The following is a 24303-nucleotide window of genomic DNA, read 5'->3' as shown; positions in this document are numbered from 1 at the left end:
TTTCGCCACTTCACCCCCTGGCTGCCCCCCCCCCATCCGTGGGCTCGTCTACCGGCACGTCCGCACTCGCCGCGCGCTGTTTGTCCAGTTTTTGTGTAAATGAAGTTGCTAAATCTTTGACGTTTTGGACTCTGCAACTGTTTTTCTAGATTTTCTGGATTTTAACAAGCTGCCTTAGTCCTGCTCGGAGCTGAGGGTCTGGTCATTTGTATCCGGTCTAGATACAATGCTATGTACGGCTGGCATAAATGGCGCAATAATAATAATAATAATAATATAGAAATGGGCATGCTGGGAGTTGTTGTTCTCAACCACTGTGTTCCTTCTCCAGGTTGCTGATTCTACAAGGAAAAGTTCTAAAACTTTTTTTTTTTTTTAATACTTAATTGCGCCAAACTTATGAAAGTATGAATACTGGCGTAAAGTTACATAATCGTCTGTACGAAGTGGATTTTCTACTTTTTTTTTTTTTTTTTTTTATGCCATTTCCTACTATTAAGAGCACCAAACTTTATTTTTTTTTCTTGTGCAAAACTTTTTAATTCCAGGGCCCAACTTTTTATTCCCGGGCCCAACTTTTTATTCCCGGGCCCAACTTTTTATCCCCGGGGCCCAACTTTTTATTCCCGGGGCCCAACTTTTTATTCCCGGGGCCCAACTTTTTATTCCCGGGGCCCAACTTTTTATCCCCGGGGCCCAACTTTTTATCCCCGGGGCCCAACTTTTTATCCCCGGGGCCCAACTTTTTATCCCCGGGGCCCAACTTTTTATCCCCGGGGCCCAACTTTTTATCCCCGGGGCCCAACTTTTTATCCCCGGGGCCCAACTTTTTATCCCCGGGGCCCAACTTTTTATCCCCGGGGCCCAACTTTTTATCCCCGGGGCCCAACTTTTTATCCCCGGGGCCCAACTTTTTATCCCCGGGGCCCAACTTTTTATCCCCGGGGCCCAACTTTTTATCCCCGGGGCCCAACTTTTTATCCCCGGGGCCCAACGTCTTAAAACCAAGGCCACATTTTAAGTGGTGCAAGCGTAAGACCGCGGTCACACACTCAGTATTTGTAAGTGAAAAACAGGAGTGGAACAATCAGAGGCAGTGGCCTAAGGTGGCAAAAACACACAAAAAAAGTTCAAAAACTGCATGCTTTTTTAAGAAATTCCCTCCTTTTTTATATCTCACAGCTGAGGGTTTGTTACAACTGTATCCGGTCTAGACCATAATCCTCACATTCCGGAATCTCTCCTCTCTGCTGATGGTTTTCTACATTGTATCAATCTGCTGTCCACGTTCTGAAGAGGATGCAATTGTGACAAACCCTCTGCTGTGAGCAAATCCTTGGCTTAGAAGTGTTTTCCCAAACTGTTGCTTTTTTGCTTTTTTGCAACCTTTGGACCCATGACTCTGCAGCGTTAACCGTTAAATTGCTGCACCTTAATAAGCAAAGCTGCAGTGTACAGCATGGAGGAGCGGTTCAGCCCCCAATACATTGCAGCTGTAGCTCCCCCCAGTGGTCGCTTTGCTGAATTACACTCCTCACCCGCGTCTGTCTTTTCTGTTTTGCAGCTATCATGGCCAGCATACTTTCCAAACGTCTGGGCAAGCGGTCTCTCCTCGGCGCCAGGGTCTGCGCCCCGAGTCTGGCTGCGGATGGAATGACCATTGAGGGGCCCGGAGACCTCGCCGGAGGGGCCCATCTTGGAGCTTACGACGGAGGATGTTTCGAGGAAAACTCTTATCCGTCTGGAAATCTGCCCCCAGGTCGCTTCAAACTATATCCAGGCCAGAAGGTAAGACGAGGCCAACCTAGAAATGGCGTCTTTGGGGGTTGGCCAATCACAGCTGCACTTTACCGGAAACAGCGCCACCCCTGATAACAGGTCGGTACTGGTACTGCACCTCTGGAGGATTAATGCCGGAGATCACCTTTACACATTGTTAGATTCTGACTGTTATTCCTTTAGGCATCAATGATTCCAATGTGCCCCGTACAAATCTCCATCATCTGTTCGGAAAGTTTGTGAACCCTTTGTTACATTTCTCCTTCTGCTCTTTAATTACATGAGGTTCCGTCCAGACAGAAGGGGGAAAATCCTGCTGGTTTCTTATCTAAAACAGCGCCTCTCCTGCGCACAGGTCATTTGTGGTATTACGGCTCCACCTCGTCTTTTTCAGTCGCACAGCATCTGCAGTACCAGACGCGACCATGGGCAGGGGTGGAGCTCTTTCTGGAATAAGTCAGCCATGTTTTTTTTTTTTTTTTTGCAATCGTGAACAACCCCTTTAAGACGTCAACAATCTCTCCTCCTCCCTCTCTGACTCCTGTCTGTCATGACTTAATTTTTTGTACTTTTCCAATATACAAGATCTTTACTTGCTGTCTGTAAGTGGAAAAAAGAATCCAAATTTCCATCCGGAGGGTAAAGCCCAAATATATGGCCTTATCGGGTTCCATTCACTGACAGCAATCAGATTGTTAATGGTGATACATGAAGTATATCAAAAAGTTGCCAAACTAAAGAGAGAAAGTTGTAAAAGTTGATGTAAACAGCGCCACCCCTTCAGTAGGTTGTGTCTGGTATTGCAGCTCCTTCGCAGTGAATGCGAAGGAACTGCAGTACCGCAATCAACCTGAAGAAGGGGTGGCGCTGTTTTAGCAAAAAAAAAAAGGAACTACTTTAATTACCTGATATTGTTGGTCCTGTTGTGGCACGTGGACGGTTCATGTGAGGGTTTTTTTTTGGTTGTTTTTCCTCCTGATTTCATGACATGGGTCTGCTGTATCTGTATCACAAGCTGCTGAATGATGACATTAATGTCAATAGATCTTGGTGAAGGATGTCGTTTTGTGTCCACAGCTCCTATGCAGACTGATGCGTCTCGTTGGACTACAGTTCTTTGTTCCATCTGTGTACCTGCGGTAGGGCAGCGATGGCCGAGATTCTGGCTGCAGGAGCTCTGTACAGTATGGAGACCTAGCATGGCTCTTCAGAAGAGCTGTAAACCAAAAACGAGAATTTTTTTTTTTTTTTTTAAACCAAGATCTATTGCAAAAGTTAATTTACACCATGGAGTGAGTTAAAAAGCTGCGTTGTACAGCCGGCATCTGAGTTATACAGCCGGCATCTGAGTTATACAGCAGCAACTGGAGCTGAGCTCTGGTCGCTGCTGTTCACACCTTCAGTGCTGCGGTCAGTCGCTCACTGCGGCATTTATGCGCGGAGGAATGAAGTCTGGTTGCAGCCGGGGAGGTGGCTTTCACAGGGCTCATAAAGATGTCCATAGCTTAAAGGGGTTTTCTGGGCCTGATCACTTGCATTGGTCAGGTCGCTTCGATCACTGACGCTGCTACCAATCAGCTGGAGTCAGCACAGCGCCATGCATTGTGCAGTGGCCGTGAGTGGTACTGCGGGCTCTGTATAGCTCACTTGTATGGGAGAGTGTGCAGCAGGATGCACGGCGCTGTGAGTCATGGAGGCATGTAGGTCTGCATAGGAGCTGTATACCCAAAACGGGAGAGGTTTTTTTTTTATTATCCAGACAATTTCCAAAGTTGCCTATTTTTTATTTTTTGAGGTTTATTGGAGCCATAAAAATGTGATGAACGACCGACCGCATGACATTGATAAAACGACTTTCCCTGCGCAGATCGCTGCCTCCACGGCTGTAAACTTTCCAAGAAGTGTAAATGCCCCTCTGTTAATTGTTCTTGGCGCAGAAGTTCGGCATCTTGTAAGTGGGGATGAGGTTAACCCTCTACTGTCCTGCCGCCTGGAGCGCTGCCCGCCGCGGGAATGTGCGTGTACCGCGCCAAGTGATCCAGGATATGTACCCACAGCGAGAGAGGCGAGCCCCCCGAGAAAGTGCCGAAAAGAAACAATGTGGGGGCAAGACGGGACTTTCCTAAACATGTCTAATGCCAGATGTGAAAAGTTATGAAATTCTACTTATTTCCTGAGTAATGTAATGTATGTACACAGTGACTGCACCAGCAGAATAGTGAGTGCAGCTCTGGAGTATAATACAGGATGTAACTCAGGATCAGTAATGTAATGTATGTACACAGTGACTGCACCAGCAGAATAGTGAGTGCAGCTCTAGAGTATAATACAGGATGTAACTCAGGATCAGTAATGTAATGTATGTACACAGTGACTGCACCAGCAGAATAGTGAGTGCAGCTCTGGGGTATAATACAGGATGTAACTCAGGATCAGTAATGTAATGTATGTACACAGTGACTGCACCAGCAGAATAGTGAGTGCAGCTCTGGGGTATAATACAGGATGTAACTCAGGATCAGTAATGTAATGTATGTACACAGTGACTGCACCAGCAGAATAGTGAGTGCAGCTCTGGGGTATAATACAGGATGTAACTCAGGATCAGTAATGTAATGTATGTACACAGTGACTGCACCAGCAGAATAGTGAGTGCAGCTCTGGGGTATAATACAGGATGTAACTCAGGATCAGTTATGTAATGTATGTAGACAGTGACTGCACCAGCAGAATAGTGAGTGCAGCTCTGGGGTATAATACAGGATGTAACTCAGGATCAGTAATGTATGTACACAGTGACTGCACCAGCAGAATAGTGAGTGCAGCTCTGGGGTATAATACAGGATGTAACTCAGGATCAGTAATGTAATGTATGTAACATAGTAACATAGTAACATAGTTAGTAAGGCCGAAAAAAGCCATTTGTCCATCCAGTTCAGCCTATATTCCATCATAATAAATCCCCAGATCTACGTCCTTCTACAGAACCTAATAATTGTATGATACAATATTGTTCTGCTCCAGGAAGACATCCAGGCCTCTCTTGAACCCCTCGACTGAGTTCGCCATCACCACCTCCTCAGGCAAGCAATTCCAGATTCTCACTGCCCTAACAGTAAAGAATCCTCTTCTATGTTGGTGGAAAAACCTTCTCTCCTCCAGACGCAAAGAATGCCCCCTTGTGCCCGTCACCTTCCTTGGTATAAACAGATCCTCAGCGAGATATTTGTATTGTCCCCTTATATACTTATACATGGTTATTAGATCGCCCCTCAGTCGTCTTTTTTCTAGACTAAATAATCCTAATTTCGCTAATCTATCTGGGTATTGTAGTTCTCCCATCCCCTTTATTAATTTTGTTGCCCTCCTTTGTACTCTCTCTAGTTCCATTATATCCTTCCTGAGCACCGGTGCCCAAAACTGGACACAGTACTCCATGTGCGGTCTAACTAGGGATTTGTACAGAGGCAGTATAATGCTCTCATCATGTGTATCCAGACCTCTTTTAATGCACCCCATGATCCTGTTTGCCTTGGCAGCTGCTGCCTGGCACTGGCTGCTCCAGGTAAGTTTATCATTAACTAGGATCCCCAAGTCCTTCTCCCTGTCAGATTTACCCAGTGGTTTCCCGTTCAGTGTGTAATGGTGATATTGATTCCCTCTTCCCATGTGTATAACCTTACATTTATCATTGTTAAACCTCATCTGCCACCTTTCAGCCCAAGTTTCCAACTTATCCAGATCCATCTGTAGCAGAATACTATCTTCTCTTGTATTAACTGCTTTACATAGTTTTGTATCATCTGCAAATATCGATATTTTACTGTGTAAACCTTCTACCAGATCATTAATGAATATGTTGAAGAGAACAGGTCCCAATACTGACCCCTGCGGTACCCCACTGGTCACAGCGACCCAGTTAGAGACTATACCATTTATAACCACCCTCTGCTTTCTATCACTAAGCCAGTTACTAACCCATTTACACACATTTCCCCCAGACCAAGCATTCTCATTTTGTGTACCAACCTCTTGTGCGGCACGGTATCAAACGCTTTGGAAAAATCGAGATATACCACGTCCAATGACTCACCGTGGTCCAGTCTATAGCTTACCTCTTCATAAAAACTGATTAGATTGGTTTGACAGGAGCGATTTCTCATAAACCCATGCTGATATGGAGTTAAACAGTTATTCTCATTGAGATAATCCAGAATAACATCCCTCAGAAACCCTTCAAATATTTTACCAACAATAGAGGTTAGACTTACTGGCCTATAATTTCCAGGTTCACTTTTAGAGCCCTTTTTGAATATTGGCACCACATTTGCTATGCGCCAGTCCTGCGGAACAGACCCTGTCGCTATAGAGTCACTAAAAATAAGAAATAATGGTTTATCTATTACATTACTTAGTTCTCTTAGTACTCGTGGGTGTATGCCATCCGGACCCGGAGATTTATCTATTTTAATCTTATTTAGCCGGTTTCGCACCTCTTCTTGGGTTAGATTGGTGACCCTTAATATAGGGTTTTCATTGTTTCTTGGGATTTCACCTAGCATTTCATTTTCCACCGTGAATACCGTGGAGAAGAAGGTGTTTAATATGTTAGCTTTTTCCTCGTCATCTACAACCATTCTTTCCTCACTATTTTTTAAGGGGCCTACATTTTCAGTTTTTATTCTTTTACTATTGATATAGTTGAAGAACAGTTTGGGATTAGTTTTACTCTCCTTAGCAATGTGCTTCTCCGTTTCCTTTTTGGCAGCTTTAATTAGTTTTTTAGATAAAGTATTTTTCTCCCTATAGTTTTTTAGAGCTTCAATGGTGCCATCCTGCTTTAGTAGTGCAAATGCTTTCTTTTTACTGTTAATTGCCTGTCTTACTTCTTTGTTTAGCCACATTGGGTTTTTCCTATTTCTAGTGACTGCAGTGACTTCACAGTGACTGCACCAGCAGAATAGTGAGTGCAGCTCTGGAGTATAATACAGGATGTAACTCAGGATCAGTAATGTAATGTATGTACACAGTGACTACACCAGCAGAATAGTGAGTGCAGCTCTGGAATATAATACAGGATGTAACTCAGGATCAGTAATGTAATGTATGTACACAGTGACTACACCAGCAGAATAGTGAGTGCAGCTCTGGAATATAATACAGGATGTAACTCAGGATCAGTAATGTAATGTATGTACACAGTGACTACACCAGCAGAATAGTGAGTGCAGCTCTGGAGTATAATACAGGATGTAACTCAGGATCAGTAATGTAATGTGTGTACACAGTGACTGCACCAGCAGAATAGTGAGTGCAGCTCTGGAGTATAATACAGGATGTAACTCAGGATCAGTAATGTAATGTTTGTACACAGTGACTGCACCAGCAGAATAGTGAGTGCAGCTCTGGGGTATAATACAGGATGTAACTCAGGATCATTAATGTAATGTATGTACATAGTGACTGCACCAGCAGAATAGTGAGTGCAGCTCTGGGGTATAATACAGGACGTAACTCAGGATCAGTAATGTAATGTATGTACACAGTGACTGCACCAGCAGAATAGTGAGTGCAGCTCTGGAGTATAATACAGGATGTAACTCAGGATCAGTAATGTAATGTTTGTACACAGTGACTGCACCAGCAGAATAGTGAGTGCAGCTCTGGGGTATAATACAGGACGTAACTCAGGATCAGTAATGTAATGTATGTACACAGTGACTGCACCAGCAGAATAGTGAGTGCAGCTCTGGAGTATAATACAGGATGTAACTCAGGATCAGTAATGTAATGTTTGTACACAGTGACTGCACCAGCAGAATAGTGAGTGCAGCTCTGGAGTATAATACAGGACGTAACTCAGGATCAGTAATGTAATGTATGTACACAGTGACTGCACCAGCAGAATAGTGAGTGCAGCTCTGGAGTATAATACAGGATGTAACTCAGGATCAGTAATGTAATGTTTGTACACAGTGACTGCACCAGCAGAATAGTGAGTGCAGCTCTGGGGTATAATACAGGATGTAACTCAGGATCATTAATGTAATGTATGTACATAGTGACTGCACCAGCAGAATAGTGAGTGCAGCTCTGGGGTATAATACAGGATGTAACTCAGGATCAGTAATGTAATGTTTGTACACAGTGACTGCACCAGCAGAATAGTGAGTGCAGCTCTGGGGTATAATTCAGGATGTAACTCAGGATCAGTAATGTAATGTATGTACACAGTGACTGCACCAGCAGAATAGTGAGTGCAGCTCTGGGGTATAATACAGGAGGTAACTCAGGATCAGTAATGTAATGTATGTACACAGTGACTGCACCAGCAGAATAGTGAGTGCAGCTCTGGGGTATAATACAGGATGTAACTCAGGATCAGTAATGTAATGTATGTACACAGTGACTGCACCAGCAGAATAGTGAGTGCAGCTCTGGAGTATAATACAGGATGTAACTCAGGATCAGTAATGTAATGTATGTACACAGTGACTGCACCAGCAGAATAGTGAGTGCAGCTCCGGGGTATAATACAGGATGTAACTCAGGATCAGTAATGTAATGTATGTACACAGTGACTGCACCAGCAGAATAGTGAGTGCAGCTCCGGGGTATAATACAGGATGTATCTCAGGATCAGTAATGTAATGTATGTACACAGTGACTGCACCAGCAGAATAGTGAGTGCAGCTCCGGGGTATAATACAGGATGTAACTCAGGATCAGTAATGTAATGTATGTACACAGTGACTGCACCAGCAGAATAGTGAGTGCAGCTCCGGGGTATAATACAGGATGTATCTCAGGATCAGTAATGTAATGTATGTACACAGTGACTGCACCAGCAGACTAGTGAGTGCAGCTCTGGGGTATAACACAGGATGAGTACTACCAGCGTGCTGTTGCACAGTATGTAGTATACGCCATGTGGTGCTGACGTCCCGTGTATTTGGCAGGTGTACATCACCCACAACGGTCAGGAATGTGCCGGTTTTGTAGAACAACACAATCACGTGGACGATGAAGTGAAGATTTTTACTTTTGACCACGGGCTGCATTTGTGCAGAAAGACAGAAGACGTGCGTCTCGCGGAGGCTCCGAGAACCATGAGCGTCCCCATGGATCAGGCCGTGTCCTGCAGCCCCTCGTCCAGCGCCGCTCAGAGGATGGTGTCTCGCAGCATTGACGTTCCTAAGAGGTGAGTGGCGCCTCTCGTTGCTCTTTGCGGCTTCTTATATTTTTTACTCTTCACAATTTTCAGTGTTTTGTCAGCAATAAATTGGTAAATTTCTGGTTTATATCCTAAGTAAAAAAAAAAAAAAAATTTCTTACGACAGCTGAGGGTTTGTTACAGTGTGCCAGTCTAGACCTTCCTCTTGTTTCCAGACTGACAGATTGTCACCGGCCCGGACTGTTGTTCTCCTACAAGCCTTGAGCCGTCTTTCATTCACTGACAAGCTGCAGAGATGTTGACTGATCTTTTTCTTCCAGGCGCTCGGACGCGGTGGACATGGATGAAATGATGGCGGCGATGGTCCTCACCAGCCTGTCCTGCAGCCCCATCGTCCAGAGCCCACCCTGCAGCGACATCATCCCAGGTGAGAGATCGGTGTCTTCTCGAGATCTCTGCTTGCTGTGAGTGATTTCCATCCATTACCTGCACTGACACATTGTAACAAATAAGCCTGGCAGGAGTGAGTTCTGGGGATGAGACTGGATGCCATTGTAGCAAACCTTCAGCTGTGAGAAGTGATGGTTTTAGTTTCCGTTCACTGACGGCAAGCAGATCTTGTATAACTTTCCTTTATTCTCATCCTTTCATTTTTTGCTCTCAGCTCCTCAAGTCACCTGCGACCTGTGGAAGGAAAGCGGCGACGTGTCGGACAGCGGCAGCAGCACCACCAGCGGGCACTGGAGCGTGGAGTGTGGCGCCTCCACCCCGTCCCCCCCGCACACCCAGGCCAGCCCCCAGTACACGAGCGAGGTGTTCAGCGCTTCCCATGTGGATGAAGGGTTTGAGACGGACCCTGACCCCTTCCTCCTGGACGAGCCGGCCCCCCGGAAGCGGAAGGTAACGCCCCCGAGGAGCCGCCCGCCGCACTGGGGATCTCATTTCTTTTGTCTCCTCCATTGACTTCTCTCGTTTCTTCCAGAACTCGGTGAAGGTGATGTACAAGTGTCTGTGGCCGAACTGTGGAAAACTGCTGCGCTCCATCGTGGGCATAAAGCGCCACGTGAAGACCCAGCATCTGGGGTAAGTGGCGATCTCCTCCCCCCCCCCGAGATTACCGCCACGTAGGGCGCCGCTCCGATAATATGGAAACTCCGAACTATCAGACGTAATTACTACTTCTGCGGTTATAGGTCATCCCGGGTCTCTGTTCAATTCGCTGTAAAATATTGTAAATTCATTCCAACCTTTACTATGCTTCAGAGCTGCAATCACAATACAGCATTCATCCATCTTTACAACAGACAAGAAGGAAACACGAATTACCCAGATCAGTAATGTAATGTACACAGTGACTGCACCAGCAGAATAGTGAGTGCAGCTCTGGGGTATAATACAGGTTGTAACTCAGGATCAGTAATGTATGTACACAGTGACTGCACCAGCAGAATAGTGAGTGCAGCTCTGGGGTATAATACAGGATGTAACTCCGGATCAGTAATGTATATACACAGTGACTGCACCAGCAGAGTAGTGAGTGCAGCTCTGGGGTATAATACAGGATGTAACTCAGGATCAGTAATGTAATGTATGTACACAGTGACTGCACCAGCAGAATAGTGAGTGCAGCTCTGGAGTATAATACAGTAGGTAACTCAGGATCAGTAATGTAATGTATGTACACAGTGACTGCACCAGCAGAATAGTGAGTGCAGCTCTGGGGTATAATACAGGATGTAACTCAGGATCAGTAATGTAATGTATGTACACAGTGACTGCACCAGCAGAATAGTGAGTTCATCTCTGGGGTATAATACAGGATGTAACTCAGGATCAGTAATGTAATGTATGTACACAGTGACTGCACCAGCAGAATAGTGAGTGCAGCTCTGGAGTATAATACAGGATGTAACTCAGGATCAGTAATGTAATGTATGTACACAGTGACTGCACCAGCAGAATAGTGAGTGCAGCTCTGGGGTATAATACAGGATGTAACTCAGGATCAGTAATGTAATGTATGTACACAGTGACTGCACCAGCAGAATAGTGACTGCAGCTCTGGGGTATAATACAGGATGTAACTCAGGATCAGTAATCTAATATATGTACACAGTGACTGCACCAGCAGAATAGTGAGTGCAGCTCTGGGGTATAATACAGGAGGTAACTCAGGATCAGTTATGTAATGTATGTAGACAGTGACTGCACCAGCAGAATAGTGAGTGCAGCTCTGGGGTATAATACAGGAGGTAACTCAGGATCAGTTATGTAATGTATGTAGACAGTGACTGCACTAGCAGAATAGTGAGTGCAGCTCTGGGGTATAATACAGGATGTAACTCAGGATCAGTAATGTAATGTATGTACACAGTGACTGCACCAGCAGAATAGTGAGTGCAGCTCTGGGGTATAATACAGGATGTAACTCAGGATCAGTAATGTAATGTATGTACACAGTGACTGCACCAGCAGAATAGTGAGTGCAGCTCTGGAGTATAATACAGGATGTAACTCCGGATCAGTAATGTAATGTATGTACACAGTGACTGCACCAGCAGAATAGTGAGTGCAGCTCTGGAGTATAATACAGGATGTAACTCATGATCAGTAATGTATGTACACGGTGACTGCACGAGCAGAATAGTGAGTGCAGCTCTGGAGTATAAAACAGGAGGTAATTCGGGGTCAGTAATGTATGTACACAGTGACTGCACCATCAGAATAGTGAGTGCAGCTCTGGGGTATAATACAGGATGTAACTCAGGATCAGTAATGTAATGTATGTACACAGTGACTGCACCAGCAGAATAGTGAGTGCAGCTCTGGGGTATAATACAGGAGGTAACTCAGGATCAGTAATGTAATGTATGTACACAGTGACTGCACCAGCAGAATAGTGAGTGCAGCTCTGGGGTATAATACAGGAGGTAACTCGGAATCAGTAATGTAATGTATGTACACAGTGACTGCACCAGCAGAATAGTGAGTGCAGCTCTGGGGTATAATACAGGAGGTAACTCAGGATCAGTAATGTAATGTATGTACACAGTGACTGCACCAGCAGAATAGTGAGTGCAGCTCTGGGGTATAATACAGGATGTAACTCAGGATCAGTAATGTAATGTATGTACACAGTGACTGCACCAGCAGAATAGTGAGTGCAGCTCTGGGGTATAATACAGGATGTAACTCAGGATCAGTAATGTAATGTATGTACACAGTGACTGCACCAGCAGAATAGTGACTGCAGCTCTGGGGTATAATACAGGATGTAACTCAGGATCAGTAATGTAATGTATGTACACAGTGACTGCACCAGCAGAATAGTGAGTGCAGCTCTGGGGTATAATACAGGATGTAACTCCGGATCAGTAATGTATATACACAGTGACTGCACCAGCAGAGTAGTGAGTGCAGCTCTGGGGTATAATACAGGATGTAACTCAGGATCAGTAATGTAATGTATGTACACAGTGACTGCACCAGCAGAATAGTGAGTTCATCTCTGGGGTATAATACAGGATGTAACTCAGGATCAGTAATGTAATGTATGTACACAGTGACTGCACCAGCAGAATAGTGAGTGCAGCTCTGGAGTATAATACAGGATGTAACTCAGGATCAGTAATGTAATGTATGTACACAGTGACTGCACCAGCAGAATAGTGAGTGCAGCTCTGGGGTATAATACAGGATGTAACTCAGGATCAGTAATGTAATGTATGTACACAGTGACTGCACCAGCAGAATAGTGACTGCAGCTCTGGGGTATAATACAGGATGTAACTCAGGATCAGTAATCTAATATATGTACACAGTGACTGCACCAGCAGAATAGTGAGTGCAGCTCTGGGGTATAATACAGGAGGTAACTCAGGATCAGTTATGTAATGTATGTACACAGTGACTGCACCAGCAGAATAGTGAGTGCAGCTCTGGGGTATAATACAGGAGGTAACTCAGGATCAGTTATGTAATGTATGTAGACAGTGACTGCACTAGCAGAATAGTGAGTGCAGCTCTGGGGTATAATACAGGATGTAACTCAGGATCAGTAATGTAATGTATGTACACAGTGACTGCACCAGCAGAATAGTGAGTGCAGCTCTGGGGTATAATACAGGATGTAACTCAGGATCAGTAATGTAATGTATGTACACAGTGACTGCACCAGCAGAATAGTGAGTGCAGCTCTGGAGTATAATACAGGATGTAACTCCGGATCAGTAATGTAATGTATGTACACAGTGACTGCACCAGCAGAATAGTGAGTGCAGCTCTGGAGTATAATACAGGATGTAACTCATGATCAGTAATGTATGTACACGGTGACTGCACGAGCAGAATAGTGAGTGCAGCTCTGGAGTATAAAACAGGAGGTAATTCGGGGTCAGTAATGTATGTACACAGTGACTGCACCATCAGAATAGTGAGTGCAGCTCTGGGGTATAATACAGGATGTAACTCAGGATCAGTAATGTAATGTATGTACACAGTGACTGCACCAGCAGAATAGTGAGTGCAGCTCTGGGGTATAATACAGGAGGTAACTCAGGATCAGTAATGTAATGTATGTACACAGTGACTGCACCAGCAGAATAGTGAGTGCAGCTCTGGGGTATAATACAGGAGGTAACTCGGAATCAGTAATGTAATGTATGTACACAGTGACTGCACCAGCAGAATAGTGAGTGCAGCTCTGGGGTATAATACAGGAGGTAACTCAGGATCAGTAATGTAATGTATGTACACAGTGACTGCACCAGCAGAATAGTGAGTGCAGCTCTGGGGTATAATACAGGATGTAACTCAGGATCAGTAATGTAATGTATGTACACAGTGACTGCACCAGCAGAATAGTGAGTGCAGCTCTGGAGTATAATACAGGATGTAACTCGGGATCAGTAATGTATGTACACAGTGACTGCACCAGCAGAATAGTGAGTGCAGCTCTGGAGTATAATACAGGATGTAACTCGGGATCAGTCCTTTGACCTCTGGCTTCACTTTGTAGTGATGGGATGGATTCTGATCAGCGTAAGAGGGAGGAGGATTTCTACTACACGGAGGTCCAGATGAAGGACGAGTCTGAGCCGGAGAGCACCCCCCGGAGCCCCAGCACGGTTACTGCGCCTCTTCTCATCCAGCCTGTGACGCCCCAGCTGGTGACCCCGGCTCTGGAGGTGCCCAGTGTGGAGTCTCCGTTGCCCAGTGCCCTCAGTCAGTCGGCTCCCGGCTCCTTCTGGCACATCCAGGCCGATCACGCTTACCAGGTAACTGGGCGCAGAACTTCTACAGCTGCGTGCGGCCAATAATCATCGGCCATTTTTCGTCAGTCACAGGACTTGTAAGCGGCACTTTGTCTTGTGACTGTCCATTATGACAATGTGTGAGACGCTATGGAGGCGCCGCTTATCCCTATGGGCGCTGTAGGACTCGCTCATTCCCCTGTGATCAGTAATAATTGTGGATGCTATTCTCCACGGAGCCGAAATCTCCTGTGTTATTTGTGTGTTTGGTAGCAGAATTATGAATGCAGCTCTGAAGGAGAAAATTTCCGTGTAAAGCTATATATGCATTTTCCTTTTTGCAGGCGTTGCCTTCCATCCAGATCCCAGTCTCCCCTCATATCTTCACCAGTATAAGCTGGGCGGCCGCGGCTCCCTCCACGCTCCCAACCCTCTCTCCAGTAAGTCCGATGGGCGCTCTGCTCTTCTCAGGTCTCTTCTTAATGTCACTTTTATTTATTTTTTTGGTGTTCTAAACTCCATTCTGAGATAAAACAGCCCCAACTTCCGCATGTAACATGATAACAGAGGATACACTAGACTGTATGCCACTGTAACAGACCCTCAGCTGCGAGACATCTGAAGCCATGGGAGCTGTTATAACCGGACAGGTGTGTTGTAATGTGATGGATTTTCACGCGTTTCATCCTCCTCCCCTCAGATCAGGAGCCGGTCGCTCAGTTTCAGTGAACAGCAGCCACAGACTCCATCCATAAAGTCCCATCTGATTGTGGCCTCGCCACCCCGAGCGTCTAATGGCAGCAGGTACGTTTCTCCACAGTTCGGGAAATCTCTCTAATCAAAATTTTTTTTTTTTTTTAATAAAATCTGCTCTTAACAATTTTGGGGAAAACATTTTTTTTGTGCCCATGAGTGATAGGGTAAAATATTTCACTTTTGCAGCAGGCTGTAAATTGAGGTGCTTGTGCAGCGTCATTTCCTGTGTGACCACTAGAGGTCAGCATTAAAAAAAAAAAAATTCTGACACCAGATTTTACACTACAAACTACAGAAGGTGTGAAATCTGCTTGATCATTTGATTCTGGTGTATTCACTCTGAAAATCCTTGACACGGTGGCTGTATAAGGCTCTTTTAAACTTTTATGTCATTCTCTGTCTGGTCCACCTTACCCTGATTAACGGCTCCTCAGTGTCCCTCCTCTCTTCTGCAGCTGCGTCTCCACTTAACAAGTCCGATTATCAGCTCCTCGGTGACCTATTTGCTGTTGTTGGTAAATTTCCACCATCTAACATAATGCTGCATCAGTGTCCCTCCTCCCTGCTGCTGCTGAATCCCTGCCAACCGAGCCTGATTGATGACACCTCAGTGTCCCTACTCCAGCTGCTGAATCCCTGCCAACCAAGCCTGATTGATGACACCTCAGTGTCCCTCCTCCCTGCTGCTGCTGAATCCCTGCCAACCAAGCCTGAATGATGACACCTCAGTGTCCCTCCTCCAGCTGCTGAATCCCTGCCAACCGAGCCTGATTGATGACACCTCAGTGTCCCTCCTCCAGCTGCTGAATCCTTGCCAACCAATCCTGATTGATGACACCTCAGTGTCCCTCCTCCCTGCTGCTGCTGAATCCCTGCCAACCAAGCCTGAATGATGACACCTCAGTGTCCCTCCTCCAGCTGCTGAATCCCTGCCAACCAAGCCTGATTGATGACACCTCAGTGTCCCTCCTCCAGCTGCTGAATCCCTGCCAACCAAGCCTGATTGATGACACCTCAGTGTCCCTCCTCCCTGCTGCTGCTGAATCCCTGCCAACCGAGCCTGATTGATGACACCTCAGTGTCCCTCCTCCCTGCTGCTGCTGAATCCCTGCCAACCAAGCCTGATTGATGACACCTCAGTGTCCCTCCTCCAGCTGCTGCTGAATCCCTGCCAACCGAGCCTGATTGATGACACCTCAGTGTCCCTCCTCCAGCTGCTGCTGATTCCCTGCCAACCGAGCCTGATTGACACCTCAGTGTCCCCTTTTCCCCCCCAGTTGCTGCTGCTGAATCCCTGCCAACCGAGCCTGATTGATGACACCTCAGTGAACCCCCCCCTGCTGCTGAATCCCTGCCAACCGAGCCTGATTGATGACACCTCAGTGAACCCCCCTGCTGCTGAATCCTTGCCAACTGAGCCTGATTGATGACACCTCAGTGTCCCCCCCCCCCCGCTGCTGAATCCCTGCCAACTGAACCTGATTGACACCTCAGTGTCCCCCTTACCCTCCAGCTGCTGCTGAAGCCCTGCTAACCGAGCCTGATTGATGACACCTCAGTGAACTCCCCCCCCCCCCCCTGCTGCTGAATCCCTGCCAACCGAGCCTGATTGACACCTCAGTGTCCCCCCTCCCTGCTGCTGCTGAATCCCTGCCAACCAAGCCAGAATGACACCTGTGTCCCTCCTCCAGCTGCTGATTCCCTGCCAACCGAGCCTTATTGATGACACCTCAGTGTCCCCCCTCCCTGCTGCTGCTGAATCCCTGCCAACCGAGCCTGATTGATGACACCTCAGTGTCCCCCCTCCTGGCTGCTGCTGAATCCCTGCCTACCAAGCCTGATTGATGACACCTCAGTGTCCCTCCTCCAGCTGCTGCTGAATCCCTGCCAACCGAGCCTGATTGATGACACCTCAGTGTCCCTCCTCCAGCTGCTGCTGATTCCCTGCCAACCGAGCCTGATTGACACCTCAGTGTCCCCTTTTCCCCCCCAGTTGCTGCTGCTGAATCCCTGCCAACCGAGCCTGATTGATGACACCTCAGTGAACCCCCCCCTGCTGCTGAATCCCTGCCAACCGAGCCTGATTGATGACACCTCAGTGAACCCCCCTGCTGCTGAATCCTTGCCAACTGAGCCTGATTGATGACACCTCAGTGAACCCCCCTGCTGCTGAATCCTTGCCAACTGAGCCTGATTGATGACACCTCAGTGTCCCCCCCCCCCGCTGCTGAATCCCTGCCAACTGAACCTGATTGACACCTCAGTGTCCCCCTTACCCTCCAGCTGCTGCTGAAGCCCTGCTAACCGAGCCTGATTGATGACACCTCAGTGAACTCCCCCCCCCCCCCTGCTGCTGAATCCCTGCCAACCGAGCCTGATTGACACCTCAGTGTCCCCCCTCCCTGCTGCTGCTGAATCCCTGCCAACCAAGCCAGAATGACACCTGTGTCCCTCCTCCAGCTGCTGATTCCCTGCCAACCGAGCCTTATTGATGACACCTCAGTGTCCCCCCTCCCTGCTGCTGCTGAATCCCTGCCAACCGAGCCTGATTGATGACACCTCAGTGTCCCCCCTCCTGGCTGCTACTGCTGCTGCTGAATCCCTGCCTACCAAGCCTGATTGACACCTCAGTGTCCCCCCCCCCTCCCTGCTGCTGCTGAATCCTTGCCAACCGAGCCTGATTGATGACACCTCAGTGTCCCTCCTCCCTGCCGCTGAGATCCCACTGCTCAGTACAAGCTGCAGCTGTAACTTGGGCTGGGTTCGCGAATGGAGACTGAATTCACTTGGACATTTACATTTTCTCTCCATAGCTGGTCTTATGCTTTTCATATCCCTTTTTTTTCCCCCACAGTAAGTACACCAGTCTCATTAGGTCTACAAGATCTTTGTAGTAATCTATGCATTTTGATGACAGATCTGCTTTAAATATAAAGGACTTTTCTGGCACAAAATGACGAACGCTCCTCCTTCCCGTTCCCCACCAGTCCTATTCTATTCCCGCAGCGCTGATGTTCCCGGTGCTCACGTTTGTGAGTCCTTCAGAATTTTCCTTATTTCTTCATAAATTTGACCTATAACTAATTTTGATTTTTTTTTTCTTCCCAAGTCGTAAAAGTAAATAAGCAAATGAAATAAGAGTCACAAATAAACTTTGTATGTTTTTTTTTTTTTTTTTAAATGCGGAAAACGCTCCAATATCAGACGTCTGTGAGCGGCAGAAGTATGTGAACCCTTTGCTCTCGGTGTCCGGTGTAATCTTCTCCGGTAATTGCTGATTATTCCTGCACATCGGATGGAGGAGTTTTAGCCCATTTCTCCCTACAAAACCCCTTCTCCTCTGTTATGTTGGTGGTTATCCTCCATCAGCTCCTTCCACACCACTTCCATAGGATTCCGGTCAGGACTGGGACTCGGCCGTTCCAGAACTTTACCCTTACTCTTCTCTAAACTTTCTTCTGTAGAACGACTTGTCTTTGGGTCGTTGTCTTGCTCCATGACCCACGTTCTCCTGATATACAGACGCCTGGACATTTTCCTTTAGAATTTGAGACTATTCATAATTTTTTTTCGTCCGTCTGTGATGGTGGCCATCCTTGTCCTGATGCAGAAAAACAGCCCAAACCCTCATAACTACCACTACTGTGACTTTTCAGTCCTGCCATGCACACCATTGTTGATCAGTGTCCTCCTGATGGCGAACTCGTGAACGCTGACATTTACCTAATGTGAGAGAGGCCTTTAGTTGTTTAGAAGTTTCCTTGGGTTCCTTTGTGATCTCGAAGACTATTATAGGCCTTTCTGTTGGGAATGATCTTTGTGGGTTGTCCACTTCTGGGGAGGGTAATAATGGTCTTGAATTTTCCACACAATTTGTCTGAATGTGGATTAATGGAGTCCAAACCTTTTTAGAGATGGTTTTTCCAGCCTGAAGACAATCGACATCTCCTCTTCTGATGTCCTGAGATGTCTCCTTTGTTCGTGCCATGAATGCTCTTGACTTTTCCAGATTCCTGCTCTTTAAATAAAAACAGGTCGCCCACTCACGCACCTGATTGTCATCCTAGTGATTGAAAACACTAGACTCTAGTTTCACCTTCAAATTATTTTGAAGGGTTCACAAACTTTCAACTTCCACTGTAAATGTCGGGCTGTGTGTGTGTGTGTGTGTGTGTGTGTGTATATATATATATATATATATATATATATATATATATATATATATATATATATATATATATATATATATATATATATATATATATATATATATATATATATATATATATATATATATATATATATATATACACTAAAAATTCAGTAAAAACAATAAATAAATAAAATGCCGTTTTAGCCTTTTGCTACTAGCCATATGGAGGCTAATAGATGATTACCTCGATCCTCTGGGCTGTATTCAAATAATGCCTCCTGCGGGCTGGAAGGTCCTTGAAGTAGCGTTCGTCCAGTTCCCCATGTGGTTTCTATGACCGGATGCTGTGACCAAGCTGGCTCCAGAATACAATGCACATGGCAACCAACATGTGCACTCAATTCGTCAATTTTTTGGACGAATTGAGTGGTTTCGTCCTTATATTTGCTGCAATTAATTTCAGGTCCATGTCAGTGCAGCGCCTTCTGGTTTATTGTGTTTTATATATAAATTCGTTATTTTATGTCTTTAAAGGAAAGTTCGTGGTGAAGCCAAGAAATGCCGTAAGGTCTATGGCATTGAACACCGGGACCAGTGGTGCACCGCCTGCCGGTGGAAAAAAGCCTGCCAGAGGTTCCTCGACTGAACCCCTTGCCACTTTTCTGCAGAACCTGTACGTCTCCCAAGAGGCGGACATATGTAGCTTCAAGGCTCCTAGAGTTTGATTTCGAAGCATTTCTGAAAAAGTGGTGACTAAAGACTGTAAGAATTGTAAATGACGAAACCTGTACATCCTTGTATGTCGGCCAGATATTTTTTAACCTGTAGGAATTTTTTTTTTATTATTTGCTAGATGGACGTGTAGGGACCAAAGTGTTCAACCTTTTTTTTAAATCCCTCATTGCTACAAATTTTAAAGTTTTACGCAGTTTCGAGATACCCGTCCTTGTTGTATATAGCGTCCGCTTCAACTCATAGATCTGTACATGTCCGACACCACGTCTACACTTGTTCTTATATTATTGTTACATGATTTTTATTTTTTTTATGCAGAAAGTTGTTGTATAGACAGTAAAAGATGCATTTTTGACTCCTGCAGCGTCCAGGGTCCATCAAACGGCAGAAATCTGAAATTCCACTTTTTGTTCTTATTAGGCATTTCGTACGTCTATTCAGAAATATTGTATAGCGCCCTATTGGGCAGATTGAGCAGTGAGTCACGGAAATTGCTGTCCGGAGACTATTCCACTAAAAGGACAATTTTTCAGTCCTATATCTCATTATGTGGTGCTCTGTGTCTTCGGTAGGCCAAGTGCTTACGTTGATCTGTAATCTATTGAGCAGCTATACTCCGTCTATTGGTACCTTTTTGTGCACAGGATAAAAAATACTATTTTGTGGTTTTAGCCAGTTTTCCAGAGCAGCTCTTTGTGTCCAGTCTGAGGAACCTCAACAAGGAGACCTCCCAAGAGCAGCTCTTTGTGTCCAGTCTGAGGAACCTCAAAGGAGACCTCAAAATCCAACATTTTTACCATAAGGTGGATAGTTGCTGTGAACTACTAAATTATGTTGTCCATGGTGCCCTGTCTTTGGCACTAGAGCAGAAAGGATGACCCAATGCCCAACATTCTTCAACCTAAATATTGAAGACCTTTCTCGATCTCCTCAAAACATGCGTGTCGCCACCAATTCTTGCATCGGAGATGGGGGGAAAAGTGATAATTATTAAACCTAAGATCTTAAAAAATAGACAATCTTCACTTTTTTTTTTTTTTTAAGTCACCGATTTAAACCATTGTTATCGACTTATGAATTACGTCACGTTCTTATGACTAGAGATTACTTGAAATTTGTGGTTGGAAGTTGTCCATCGTGAGAGGTCAACATCATCTCTACTCATGACCAAGTAGCTTTTCCTTTCTGTGTAGTTGGTCCCTTGTAAAAGGATTGGGTGAACATGGCTTTGTTTGGTCATTCCGTTCATGAACCGCTTGACTGTTTCTGGAAAACTGGTTCAACCTACAAAATAGACCATTTGGTGCTTTTTTTAATGTAAAGGTGCTAAGTAGGACCAGTATTCAACAGAGGAATCCTAACTTAATGCAAATGTTGTCCCAAACAGGTATAATATTCGTGGTCTGTAGGGTTCTGAAGGGCAAGGCAGTTGGGTGGTCTCTTTAGATTATCAAGACAAGTGTTCCTCAACCCTAGTCCTTCAAGAACCTCTTAACAGGCTAGGTGGTGCTCTCCATAGGATCTTCTGTTTGGAGATACTTGAGGACTAGCGTTAAGGGCCCCACCTCTACTCACAAACTGCATAAATGGCCAATCTCTTGCTCTTCTGACCCAAAACTTGCTCCTCTTAATGTTGGTTTGGCCCAAAAATGACCACCTCCTCCAATAATTCTGTGGTCTTCCGGTTTGGTTCTCCTCTGTTTTGTGCTGATTTTAAAGGCGAAAGTCTTGGCGCAAACCATTTTTACAAGGTGCTGTTCAAAAAACAAACTAGTTGCACATCAGTATTCTGAAGATTAATCATTATACCTTAAAGCACTTATTAAGTTGTGATACTGGACGGCTTGGGAGTCATCTAATACAGTTTCATCATGTTGGATGAGGTCAACCAACTGGCCCATAAAAAGTCATTGTCCTGTCCAGTGTGAACAAGATGAAAGTATGTGACCACCACCCACCTTTCCTAGCTCCAAGTAGGAGTGGTCCTTACAGCTTTGATGCACCTTTTTAAGGATTTTTAGTTTTTATTATTTTTTTTTTACTTTTGTGTATTTAGTTTTTTCTATCAATGTGAATGTATCTCTATAGTAAGCATTTTTTATTTCATAGCTGAGCTTCTGCACGAAAAGTTGGAAGGATCAGAATTTGCTTTTTACATGAATTATGTGTATTCATTATACAAGGAGAAATAAAATATAACCCCCTATAATCCAATATATAAAGTGCTGCTGATTGCATGACGCGGTGTCTGGCCCATACTGGAAAAAGGGGACTTCATATATACATGTAGCAATTTAAAAAGTTTTTTTATTTTTTTTTATAGTTTGCTGCTGCTCTGGAGCTAGTGTAATAACGCTATACACTTATCCTATTTTAATGCTTGTTTAGAATATTTTTTTTATGAAACCACTCAGACCCAGGGGTATATTATCCCTAAAATATTTTTCCCGTTAGAACATCTATAGCCAAAATGCTTAAAAAAAAATAAAAAAAAAATGTGGGCCCTTTACTTTTATATAAAATCTGTTTTTTTTGTTTTTTTTTAAACCCCACAAAAATTAGGCCTGTCACACTCCATTTTGAGGTTTAAATGTTAAAGAACTGCAGGTGGACGGAGGACTATTAATCTCCTTGCACTTCCATTCGCATTGTGCACATTTTTAGGAAGATTTTGGTGTGATATAGAATTATTTAAAGTGGATTTGTCACATAGTTCAAAAGTGGATAATTCTTGCTAATATTTTATTCCTGAGTATTTCTGTTTTTGTTTTTTCTAAATCCGTCATACGGTTCCAGAGATCTGGGCCTTTTTAGTGCTTATTTTCATTGTCTGCTCCGAGGGGGCGGTCCTTCTCGACACTCCCCCGAGGAATCATGTAGACATACAAAGCCCTATATCTCTGGAACCGTGTGGCGGATTTAGAAAAAATAAAAACTGGAATACTCAGGAGAGCAAGTGTAATACATTGAGAACAGCTGGTTGCTATTGACCTGGATACTTGTCATTTTTTAAAGGCATTATTCTTTTGGCTCAGAACTTTTCATAACTCATTAATTGCAGTAAAAGTGACCACATGTATACAGCCCCCCTCAGTCTAGACTGGAACTGGTTTATGATTAGGAATGGAGTGTTTATAACTGCTTTACCTCTTCTGATGTTATTTTTCCTGGCCTAACATTAACATTGGGGCAACTACCCCCTTAATGGAGTATTTTCCAATTACGTTTTTTTTTTGTATATAAACTTGAATGTGATATCGGTTTGGTTTCTTGAAGTTTATAAGGCAGCTTAAGAAAATATTGCCACCACTGTAAACTACGTATTATTTTTTTTTTTTAGTATTTTACAGTGTGGGTTGGATGTACACAGGACCATAGCCATTCTAGGTGACCATTTCAATAAGCGGGTGCAGTAAAGTGAGTTTTTGTAATTTGATTTTTTTTTTTTTTTTTTTGCCCTACTCAAATTTTCTCTCAATCACATAAAAATATTTTTTTTGGGGGGGAGGCAAGTATGTTTTATACTGGTCACTTGGATAGAATTGTACCTTGATACATTTTTGGGCCGGAGCGTAGATGAGGTTATTTTCGCTTACACCCATTTTGAGTAATAATTAGTACATGGACGCTCATTACCGCTTTTTTTTTTTTTTTTTAATTTTCGTTTTAAAAAATCGCCGTAAAATTTGGGAACCTTATTTATTTTCTTTAAAAAAAAAAACCTAGCACTTCCCTATAGAATGGTTAAAACTTTTTAAGATTTAATATATTAATTTACTCGATCTGATTTTAAGGAAATAATAATAATAATAATAATAATAATAAAAAAAAAATCTAAAGCACTTAATTTTTAATAAAAAATATGTTGCACATTTACTGGTAATGTCACCAGGGAACAGTCCAAAAAAAAAAAAATGTTTTAAAAAGATTGTTCAGGAATATATAAAAATCCTGAGTGCTCTTTTCCTAAGACAGCGCCTCCCTTGTCCGCAGGTTATTTGCGGTGCAATACCAGACGCAACCCATGAACAGAGGTGGCGCTGTTTCCTTAGGAAAACTGCTTTATTTTTCTAATTTTTGTTCTACCTTTTTAACCCTTTGAGCACGAGAGAAAAAAAAGAGACTTTTTTTATAAACGTTTTAAGAGACTGCATGTTTTCGTGATTTCGTGTTTTCTGTCGGAAATGTCATAATGCAGCTAGTGTCCTTTTGGGGAGGGATGATGGTGCTTTTTTTTTTTTTTTGTGTTTTTTTTTATTGTCAATTTTTAACGCACAAATTGTAATCTGGGACATAATTCTGTAAATGGATGACACATTTTATAATTTTGCTCATTGGTGAAAAATGTTGAAGTCTCCTGAAGTTAAACTGCATTTTAAAATTTGTTTTTTAAATTTTTTTTAATAACTGTATATATCCACACACCACAGTTTCATCCAAACACTAACCGTCGT

The 24303-nt window shown here is 44.2% G+C and overlaps 1 protein-coding gene across 1 annotated transcript in view; it reads left to right on the top strand.

Moving 5' to 3' along the window:
- Window positions 1–23751, top strand: part of ZNF395 (zinc finger protein 395) — a 32447-nt gene extending 8696 nt beyond the window's left edge. Inside the window, exons 2-10 of the mRNA XM_069728414.1 lie at window positions 1565–1788; window positions 8739–8980; window positions 9274–9380; window positions 9618–9853; window positions 9936–10036; window positions 13971–14229; window positions 14550–14645; window positions 14906–15009; window positions 19649–23751. Coding sequence (XP_069584515.1) covers window positions 1570–1788; window positions 8739–8980; window positions 9274–9380; window positions 9618–9853; window positions 9936–10036; window positions 13971–14229; window positions 14550–14645; window positions 14906–15009; window positions 19649–19760 — 1476 coding nt within the window. The 5' untranslated portion in view covers window positions 1565–1569 and the 3' untranslated portion in view covers window positions 19761–23751. The remainder of the gene's footprint in view (window positions 1–1564; window positions 1789–8738; window positions 8981–9273; window positions 9381–9617; window positions 9854–9935; window positions 10037–13970; window positions 14230–14549; window positions 14646–14905; window positions 15010–19648) is intronic.
- The last annotated feature ends 552 nt before the right edge of the window (window positions 23752–24303 follow it).

This window comes from Ranitomeya imitator, chromosome 5 (assembly GCF_032444005.1).
Source record: "Ranitomeya imitator isolate aRanImi1 chromosome 5, aRanImi1.pri, whole genome shotgun sequence".
Classification (NCBI taxonomy): Eukaryota; Metazoa; Chordata; class Amphibia; order Anura; family Dendrobatidae; genus Ranitomeya; species Ranitomeya imitator.
This window is presented reverse-complemented; position numbering and strand designations above follow the sequence as displayed.